The sequence below is a fragment of the Lactuca virosa genome, chromosome 7, assembly GCF_052849685.1.
Source record: "Lactuca virosa cultivar CGN04683 chromosome 7, Lactuca_virosa_CGN04683_v6, whole genome shotgun sequence".
In the NCBI taxonomy this organism is placed as follows: Eukaryota; Viridiplantae; Streptophyta; class Magnoliopsida; order Asterales; family Asteraceae; genus Lactuca; species Lactuca virosa.
This window is the reverse complement of record NC_136432.1, coordinates 232,932,676-232,943,051: the sequence shown is the minus strand read 5'-3', so window position 1 is coordinate 232,943,051 and position 10,376 is coordinate 232,932,676. Positions and strand designations below refer to the sequence as shown.

At 34.4% G+C, this 10,376-nt stretch overlaps 2 protein-coding genes across 4 annotated transcripts; one reads left to right on the top strand and one right to left on the bottom strand.

The window, feature by feature from the left end:
• Nucleotides 1-1,420: 1,420 nt before the first annotated feature.
• Nucleotides 1,421-8,377, top strand: LOC145127846 (phosphatidylserine decarboxylase proenzyme 3-like). The gene is made up of 21 exons (XM_079062967.1): nt 1,421-1,740; nt 1,823-1,902; nt 2,381-2,405; nt 2,657-2,716; nt 2,796-2,864; nt 2,949-3,041; nt 3,127-3,177; nt 3,266-3,349; nt 4,019-4,110; nt 4,215-4,370; nt 4,475-4,559; nt 4,677-4,788; nt 4,861-4,961; nt 6,904-6,951; nt 7,032-7,178; nt 7,265-7,360; nt 7,496-7,570; nt 7,676-7,768; nt 7,845-7,931; nt 8,023-8,073; nt 8,152-8,377. The coding sequence occupies exons 1-21, from the start codon at nt 1,534-1,536 to the stop codon at nt 8,299-8,301; spliced, it is 1,962 nt and encodes a 653-aa protein (XP_078919093.1). The 5' UTR covers nt 1,421-1,533; the 3' UTR covers nt 8,302-8,377.
• LOC145127847 (putative clathrin assembly protein At1g03050) lies at nt 7,576-10,002 on the bottom strand. Of its 3 annotated transcripts, none has more exons than XR_013716477.1 (3): nt 9,200-10,002; nt 8,375-9,121; nt 7,576-7,893 (listed from the first exon to the last, which is right to left on the bottom strand). XR_013716477.1 is itself a non-coding variant. In XM_079062968.1 (2 exons), the coding sequence occupies exons 1-2, from the start codon at nt 9,822-9,824 to the stop codon at nt 8,505-8,507; spliced, it is 1,242 nt and encodes a 413-aa protein (XP_078919094.1). In that variant the 5' UTR covers nt 9,825-10,002; the 3' UTR covers nt 8,124-8,504. The 3 variants fall into 3 exon arrangements, 1 of the variants encoding a protein (XP_078919094.1); XR_013716476.1 differs by having other exon boundaries at nt 8,379-9,121; XM_079062968.1 differs by lacking the exon at nt 7,576-7,893 and having other exon boundaries at nt 8,124-9,121.
• Between the last annotated feature and the right edge of the window lie 374 nt (nt 10,003-10,376).

Below are 10,376 nucleotides of genomic sequence, written 5' to 3'. Positions count from 1 at the left end.
GAAGATCTGGTGAGTTTACGGTCGGAAATGGGTTTACGGTCTATGAAGATTGACCGTAAACTCAAGAACAGTGATGCTGTTTTCGATGAAAACACGTTTTATATGCTCTTAAACAACCTGTAGGAGTGTTTTCTGATGATTTTTAGAGAGAAAAGAGGGTGTTACGGAGTTTACGGCCAGAGGTTCTAGAGATAGAATGAGAGAGTTTCCGGTAAGAAATGTTCAAATGAGGTTGGGGGTCTCATATTTATAGGGGATTTTGTGGTCGGTGGGTGGGATCCACCCGACGCTGGCCGCAAACGAGTTTACGGCCGTAAACAGGTTTACGACCGTGAACTCCATTCATGCAGTGAACATGATGATTTTCGAGGATATTTCGAGTTTCGCGCAGTTTTTGGTTTCGACTTGCATATATAAGTTTAATTATATAATACCAGATGATTTTCTAAATCAAAGGTTCGACGGAAGATTAATAAAATTCAAATTTTATTACGGAAATTGCATAATGGAAACGGAAAAAGTTTCGGGTTGTCACAAAATGGCTGATGACATGGCAATTTATGTGCTTTTAGTGTTTCCTTGCATTAAGGTGAGCTTTCATGAACTTGGTTATATGGTCCCCTTTTAGATGGAGTTCCAATTACCCGTTCTTTAGGTTTAAATAAAGACTCCATCATAACAATATATTTTGTCATGCATAAAAGGATAAGGAAACGGAGGTGGAAGCGGTGGGTCAATGTCTATGTTTATATAATAATAATATAGATACTAAATAAATAAATAAATTAAGTTAGTAAAATATCATATAAAAGATTGAAAGACAATTTTAGGTTGGCTAGGGACCAAATTAGCAACAAAGTGTCATCATACGGACAAATTAACAACAATAAAACTTTCCAAACAAACATGCATAAAATGGTAAAATGGTATTGCAAAGGGACCAAACTTGTAATTCACTATTTTATTTATACTAAGAGTAAATTACACGAATAGTCCCTATGCTTTAGGGTAATTTGCACGTTTGGTCCCTAACAGATTTTTTTAACTCGGAAAGTCCTTACTGTTTGTTTTTGTTACGCGTTTGGTCCATGTCTTACCAAAAAGACTATTTTGCCCTTATTTTTTGATTTATTTAGATAAATACCCCCAACCCCACCTCCTTCGCCTTATCTTACCTACCCCACCATTTTTTCATATTTAAATAATAGTCTTTTTAGGTAAGACAGGGACCAAACGTGTAACAAAAACAAACATTAGGGACCAAACACGTAACAAAAACAAACAATAGGGACCTTCCGAGTTAAAAAAATAAGTTAGGGACCAAACATGCAAATTACCCCAAACCATAGGGACCATTCGTGTAATTTACTCTTATACTAAACAAAAGCCTTTCATACTAATCAAACGCCTTTCACCGTGTCAACGTAATCTCTCCTTTGTCATTTTCTGACATTTTCTAGGCACATTCTTCTTTCAACCACTTTTACGAATCTGAAAACCGAACAAAGTCTACTTTCAAAGAGAAAGCAGAAAATGGGCCATGGAAGTTCGAAATCAAGTTCAGTGGATGAGTCTGAAGATTCATCCTCATCCGGTGGCACAAATTCTAAACAACATCCGTCGTTTCGCGGAAGAATCAAGCAGAAATTACACCTCCACCGTCGTCCGGCCGCTTCACAACATGCTAAACTCAACAGTCACGAGACTTTCGTTGGCATCGCTTTGGTTACTCTTATAAATGTAAGGTTTTGAGTTTTGATTCTCTAAACAGTGTAACTGGTGTGAAGAAGAATTTTAATCACACTTCGTTATCATAATTTAGGCGGAAATGAAATTCAAGGACAAGTGGCTTGCTTGTATATCAATTGGAGAACAAACGTTTCGCACTGACATTTCTGACCAGTTAAGTATAACACCATATCTATAGTCTATATAAATTCATGTTGTTATGTTTTCAGAATCCCCCAAACTGAATAGGGCGTGTAATTATTTGAAGCCAATTTCATATTTCGGGGGTTTATTTATGAAGATCTGTTGTAGAAATTTAACCTAAAATGAACTATAAGATCTAATCGAGAAAGTTTTACACCATGAGGCTTCAGTATGAAGGATCCTAACTTAAATTTTCCCACAAGTAAACACTATTTCTAATCTGTGTCGTTGTCCTATCATCATGAAGCATTGTGATGGTTAAGACTTAAGACTTAAGACAATCAAAACAATCAAAGATCTTGACCTGCTACACAACATCCATGGATGAATATTATTTTAGTGATTTTTCAGTGGGATAATGTCTTTTCTAAAAGTCAAAAGTAGTTATATCACAGTTCATACCAATATATCTTATTATCTTTTAATTCTACTTTTGATTAACATGCAGGACCAACATGCCTACATGGAATTCAGTGAGTGAATCTCTTTAGTCTGTTCATCAATATCCAAAGTTTCTTTATGTCTCATTTGCACATAAGAAACAACTATCTAAGAATATTTATAGGGTGAATAGCCTGATGTTTTCAACTCTTTATGTACAAAATGATGAGAATCTTAGTAACATAGTATCACTCACAAAGATAATATAAGCTATGGATACACTAAAAAGATTGTCTTGACTCTTGATTTATGCAATGGCATCATGTTTATTGTTTTTCTGCAGGAGAAAAAGTTTGTTTTGGAGTTAAATGGCCCACACATTGCAAAAATATCAGTTTTTGAGGTTTGTGTTAAGATTAAACTTTATTTATGTTAATAATCTTTTTGGAATTCATTATTAATCACCTTTTGTTATGATTTAGACCAATAGACTCTCAAAGAACAACCTGGTTGGGTATTGTGAGATTGATCTTTTTGAATTTCTCAGTCGAGTAAGTTTCTCTAAAAAAGAATATTTTATTTTTCATATGAAACATTATGATAATTTTTGGTGTTGATTTAATCAATGAATGCAGCTTTCAGATAGTGACACTGAAGTGTTTGATTTATTTGATCCATCATCATCAAATGTAGTAGTTGGAAAAATATCTATCTCATGTTCTATCGAGGTGAGCTGTAAATATTAAATATAATATTACACATTTTCAATTTTATTAATGGTTTTTATGTAACATATAACTTTTTAATTTACAGGATCCAATTGAAACAGAGAAAAGTTTTGCAAGGAGGATTTTGTCTATTGTTGTATGTATGCCATGCTAATTCTCTTCTGTCAATTTTGTTCACATCAACTTTTTAATACTTTTCTACTTTGAAATTAATAATTGTGCAGGATTACAATGGTGATGGAAAATTGTCATTTTCTGAGTTTTCAGAATTAATAAATGCATTTGGTAATCAACTTGCAGCAAAAAAGGTTTCAACTTATAATCTTTCTCTTTCATATTATTGACTTAGTGACCATTTCTCTTTGACTTAATGAGCCTAAAGGATTAAGCACTTAATCTATTTGTCCTTTTTTTCCTCCAACTTCTGATAAATATTGTTAAGATTGATAAATATTGTGAAATTTGTTTTTTGAAATGTAAGGGTAAAATGGTCATTTAATCTTATTCAAATGATTTATTCACACTAACCCTTTGCCTATTTGTCCTTTTTTCCTCCACCTTTTGATAAATACTGTTAAAGATTGATAAAGATTGTGAAATTTGTTTTTTGAAATGTAAGGGTAAAATGGTCATTTAATCTTATTCAAACGATTTATTCACACTAACCCTTTACCTCTTTGTCCTTTTTTCCTCCCAACTTTTGATAAATACTGTTAAGATTGATAAAGATTGTGAAATTTGTTTTTGAAATGTAAGGGTAAAATGGTCATTTAATCATATTCAAACGATTCATTCGGTCTAGAAAAGAACCAAAGAAACAGACTATGTGTACAACTGCACATCACTTTATCCAGACAAGAAACATTCCCTTAATTACACAATTATGTTAAAGTGCTTGATATCGATTTTTCAATTAAATATATATGTTAATAATTGGTTTTTAGTAAATAGTTTATTTTTTATTTTTTTAATACTAGAAAGAGGAGCTGTTTAAGGCAGCTGATGTAAATGGAGATGGGGTTGTTAGCATGGATGAATTGGCTACACTTCTTGCTGTGCAACAAGAAAAGTATGTTGTTATTATATTTTATTATACATTTAACTTTTGAATAAATTGATTTTAGAATATATGAAAAATTGAATATGATGTATTAAATTGTTTGTTTATTGTAGGGAGCCACTTATGAATTGTTGCCCTGTTTGTGGGGAGATTCTTGAAATCTCTGATAAATTGAATTCAATGATTCATATGTCACTCTGTTTTGATGAAGGCACTGGAAACCAAGTTATGACTGGAGGATTCTTGACTGATAAACAGGCGTCCTATGGGTCAGATTCTTTTTTATTTTTCTTTATTTATAAAAATATAAAAACTTGTTTTATTATTATAACAATTACTTTCAACATGTTACATTTTTTTTTTGATTTTGAAGGTGGATGTTCAAACTATCTGAATGGGCCCACGTGTCATCCTATGATGTAGGCTTGAACTCTGGTTCAAGTGCTTCACATATTGTGGTATGCTTTCTTTGATTCTTTCTCTCCCATTTATTACAAAATCAAACCTTTTAAACCTTAAAAAAATAGTAATTATATTATTATCTATTTACACTTAATGTACATTTTGGCATTTAGGTTTTTGATCGTAAAAAAAAGAGGCTTGTGGAAGAAATAATCGATGGAAAAATTGTTTTGTCAATGAGAGCTATTTATCAATCTAAAATAGGCCTTGGAATTTTGGACAAAGGTATTTTTTTTTCTTTATATAATATTATATATTTTATTGTATTTTAGTATTTTATATATTGTAAGGGTGCAGGTGCAAAAGAAATATTGCAGAGTTTATCAGAAAAGCAAGGAAAGAAAATGAATTTAATTGAATCTGCTAAAGACATACCAACATTTCTTGAATTTTTTAAGGCAAGATAATTTTTACTTTTTAGTTAAAACTCCATAAAAGTCCTTATATTTTGACCTCATAATCGATTTAGTCATTATATATTTTTTTTAGAGTAAATTACTGAAATCGTCCCTGTGGTTTGGGTAAAATTGTGTGTTGAGTCCCTAACTTTTGTTTTGCACTCGGACCGTCCCTATGTTTTCTTTTTATTACGAATTTCATCCCTAACAGACATGAAATGACTATTATACCCTTATTAATTTCTTTTTTAATTTACTTATAACATATTTATAATTCATAAAAAATAACTAAAGTGGGCCCCAACCAAGCTGCCACCACCCTCTTTTCCCTCTGGTAATCACCGCCTTTTACCTCCATCACCCACTGTTCTTCTTTCGAACTTCAGAAACAACCAAATAACAAAATCGTAAACAAAACTAACGAAACACCAAAATCAAACATAAAACCTGTGTTCTAGAAATTGAAATCAATATCAAAATCAAAACTTGTTTGTTGATTCGAAATTCAGAAATCAAACCAAACAACAACTTCAAAAATAGCTCATCCAAACCAAACACCAAACTTGTTCCATAAATCAGAATTGAAATCAAAATAAACTTTGTGTTCTTATTTCAAACTCCATAACCAAACAGCAGACCAAAATCAAAAACAAACCAAAAATAAAACACATTCCAAACACAAAACCTTAGTTCCAAAAATGAAAATGAAAATCGATTGTGTTCTTATTTCGAATTTCAGAAATCAAAATCAAACCTAGGATCGATCTGTAAAGCTATGGCTATACACACATAAAGGCACATCGATCTGTAGAGTTGGGGCTGTGAGGCGGAGCACATGCAAAGCAAAGTAGACGATGGTGGTTGTAACTGACATTTTCAGCGAGAGAAAGAGGGAGGCGAAGTAGCTAGCGTTGTACAAAAAAGCATTTCGATTTTGCAAAGATAGGCTGTGAGGCGTAGTAGATGATATATGTGATGGTATTCCGGTAATGGAAGGTTGCAGCGGTCCGATAATGGTTGGTGGTGGCCTTCGATTTTAGTGATTTAGGGTTCATAAATTGAACAATAATACAGTGGTTCCTGATGGTTGATGGTGGTGATGATCGAGTGGTTCCTGATGGTTAATGGTGGCTTTAGACCACAGATCGGAAAGGGTGGTTTCCGGAGGCGGATGTTCGGTGGTTGGTGGTGGTTTAGATTTCTCCAGTTTAGCTCACAAACAAAGAGATAGAGTCATGGAACGATGTATTTGACGAGGGCAGTGGGTAGCTTGGTGGGGCCCACTTTATTTTAAATTATAAATAAGTTATAAGTAAATTAAAAAAAAGAAATTAATAAGGGTATAATAGTCATTTCAGGTCTGTGAGGGACGAAATATGCAATAAAAAGAAAACATAGGGACGATCCGAGTGCAAAACAAAAGTTAGGGACTCAACACGCAATTTTGTCTAAACCACAGGGACGATTTTAGTAATTTACTCTTTTTTTATATTCCATTAGATCCCAAAAACCACCAGTAATCATTTTGACAATTTTATCCGGCAAACAGGTCATCCCACTTTCAAAATTTACACTTTTAGTCTAGATTCTAAATTTTATTACAAATTAGGTCCAAAATTTACACTTTTGGCCCAGATTTCAAAACTTTGTTACGAATTTATCATAAATTTAGTTTTTCTACATTTTTTTTTCAAAATTTAGGATGAATTCGTAACAAAATTTTGAAATCTGAGTCAAAAGTGTAAGTTTTGAAAATGAAATGACCCGTTGACCGTGTAAAAGGGTCAAAATGATTACAATTGCCGGTTTTTAGGATTTAATTGAATAAAAAAATATATAAGAACTAAATTGATTATAAGACCAGAATATAAAGACTTTTATGAAATTTTCAGAAAAGATAATTTTTTTAACAAATTTCTCAACTGACTTGTTTGTACTTTAGGATCAAATCAATTTGGCTGAAGTCAAGTACCCAATAGATCATTTTAAGGTAAGTCACCTTATAAATTTATAATTTTTTTGTTATTTTCTACCATCAGTTTTATAAATTTCAGGAGCTTTTGTATGCAGACATTTAATGAATTTTTTATAAGAGAGCTGAAAATTGGGGCACGACCAATTGCTTGTGTGGGACATGATGACGTGGCTGTCTGTGCTGCTGATTCTCGTTTAATGGCATTTAAAACAGCTGAAGAAAGTCGTAGATTCTGGATTAAGGTATTTTTAATTCACAATATAATATATCATGGAAATTGGAAATTACATATTTGTTGATTGACTTTGGTTAATATTCGTTCTTGAAGGGTAAAAAGTTTTCTCTCCAAGGGCTTCTTGGTAATTTACCATGCTCTAATGATTTCATTGATGGAACCCTCGTGATATTTCGCTTGGCACCACAGGTGATTCTTCCTTTGTTTATCACAAAAATAATTAAATCTTAGAAAGTTTTACCCCATTAAAGTCTTAAAGATATATACTTTAGAATTTAACCCTAATAAGAAAATAGAAAGCTAAATATGTACAAAATGTGGCAGGATTACCATCGTTTCCACTTTCCAGTTTCTGGAACTATTGAGCAGATTGTTGATATACCTGGATGCTTATACACAGTATGTACAAAAGATTTTATTTATTTAATTTTTGTAAATGTAAATGTTTTACAAATTTACATTTTCTATATATTACTGAAAGTTGATGTGTTGATTAATCTGTAGGTTAATCCCATTGCTGTGAATAGCAAATATTGCAATGTTTTCACAGAGAACAAACGGGCTGTATCTATTATATCAACTTCAGATTTTGGCAAGGTAAACCAATAATTATACATAGAGTTAAAATTTTAAAAAAAAAACAGTTTATATCATTCTTGAAACTTGATTTCAGGTAGCATTTGTGGCAATTGGAGCAACAATGGTCGGAAGCATCTCTTTCACTAAAAAGAAAGGAGATTATGTTCAGAAAGCAGATGAGGTTTAAAAAAAATATATCATTAATCACTAATCACTTCCTGCTTATTTTCATTTACTTACTCATACTTTTCTTCCATTTATATTTATTACAGTTTGGTTATTTCTCTTTTGGTGGAAGCACTGTCATCTGTGTCTTCCAAAAGGTTTGAATACATTTCAAAAAACAAATTTAAGAGGCTTCTCTTCTAACATGTAATTTTAATATTGAAATGATTTTTCAGGATTCAATAGCACTAGATGAGGACCTTTTGGGTAATAGTGCAAGGTCTCTGGAAACCCTAGTTACAGTTGGAATGCAATTAGGGGTTTCCATAAAGAAACACACCGAGGTTCCATTGCCAGATATCAACAACTGTGTTTTAGGCGCTTAAAAATGTATAACCTTTTTCACTACACTGTGTATCAAACCTACTTCACTTAAAGGAGTGTGTGTGTGTGTGTTACCTACGTTCTTGCAATCCATCTTTTTGATATTGCTGCCACATCATCTCTGCTTCTTGTCCATCTCCGCCATCTACAGTGGTGCCGCCACCGGAATCGAGGCTGAGAACGGGTCATCTCCGCCATTCAATGGCTATCCGGCAACACTACTGGCACTTCCGGCAGCTATGTTCCCGGACTTTTGCCTTGCTTGTTGATACATATCATCGATAACCTCTGGACTGAAACCGCCAGGTAGAGATGGCTGGTGGTTCGCCGGACCACCATCGTAGAAAGCTAATCCGACTTTATCAGCGTACTCTTCCACTGTCTGACCACCGTCTCCCAAGTTCAACACATCATCCTGACTCAGTTTCCCTTCTTTCTTGTCCGGCTCCGGCGACCTAGCTTCTTCTTCTTCCTCAGATTCTGATTCTTCTTCCGTCTGGTACTGACTCGTTCCGGATTTTTCTCTTATAAACTTATCCATGATATCTAATCGCTTTTGTGAAATTTTGGCGACTTCTGGATACTCCGACGTCCTTGCAAGGCCGATAGATTTGCAATAATCGTAAAAGTTGTCAAGCTCGTCGAACTGCTTTCTTACTCGTCTCAAAAACTCGTAAACCTTGACGGAATCTGAAATCTCAAGCTCTCTAAACTGACCTATCAAAATACTCAGGGCATCGGTCATGTCGTAATACATATAGATGCTCTGTTTCACAATCGGGTACAAAGCCACCATCACAATCCTGTGATTCCTCGCCGGACCTGAATGATTCAAAGTTTTCTGTCATGGTGAATGGTGATTCATATGGAGGAGAAGAAATAATATAATTATTCCGCAACCTGTAGGGCGACAAGCGAGAAATCGCTCCAGGAGTTGCATCAGATGTTGTTGTCGAGAAAATAGGTTATCCTTCGTCTTTCCATGTACCGGAGATTTTAGAGTCACCGGCTCCGGCTCCGGCTCATCGTCATGCTTTTCTCGTCCCCCTTGCATCCGATACTCGAGATATTCATCGAGATACAACGAGTACGTCCGAATAAACGCTGAGAAATCCCAGGAATTGGTTCTCGACATGTCTCGGAAATCCGACATGTTCAACAACCGCGTGCCGCGTCTCGTGGCGTAGAAAATCTCTCGTTCGTACGCCCGATCTCCGTCTTGAAGAAGGCGTTGAATGACGATGAGTACTTTTAGGGCTACGATCCAATTTCTGGTCTTGTCGAGTCGACCGGAGATCAAGCTGACACATGAGGCGACGTGGATTTGTGAGTCGTTTGTTAGGGTTATGATTTCTCGTATGTGCCGGTCTTCCGCCGGGTACTCCGCGTGACGGGTGGCTTTCACGATTGCGACCTCGAGTTCCGGTAAGTCGGTGCTGCTACTAACTCTGGCGAGGCTAATCCTAGTGTGATCCTTCACTTTTCCGATTGCTTTTCTAAACCTATCTGATCCCATGGAGTTCATTTTTTAGAATTTGTTAATAGGAAAAAGCGCACCCAATTTTTTTTTCTTTATTTTTTTGTGAAGAAAAAAAAAAAAGGAGAAATGAAGATGGGAAAATTGGGTGGTTTGAAAGAAGCTTTCTCCTTTCTCCTTGATCCTTTCGATTGTCTTTGTGTTTGATGAGGTTTCATTTTTTCTGTTTAGCTATGTGTAAGTGGAAACCATATATCTCCCTTATTTATAGCATGAAAATGTGGAGGACTTGATGATCTCCATATTGTGATGAGGTGACGGATTACGGAAGTTTTTCTTCGGCTAGCAATCAGCGATATAATTAAGTCGGTTAAGATGATTGCTATTAATGTTATGTTTGGCGTACTAGCTGAAAAACTAGCTGTTAAATAAAAAGCTAGCTGATAGCTGAAAAACTAGCTGATAAAAAATGACTTTTGGTAAACTAGCTGAAAAGCTAGTTGAAAAATATGAAATGACATAAAAAAGAATGTGTTTTTATAATTAATTAAAATGATATATTTACTCCTAAAAAACTAGTCTAAGGCTGTGTTTGGCGCG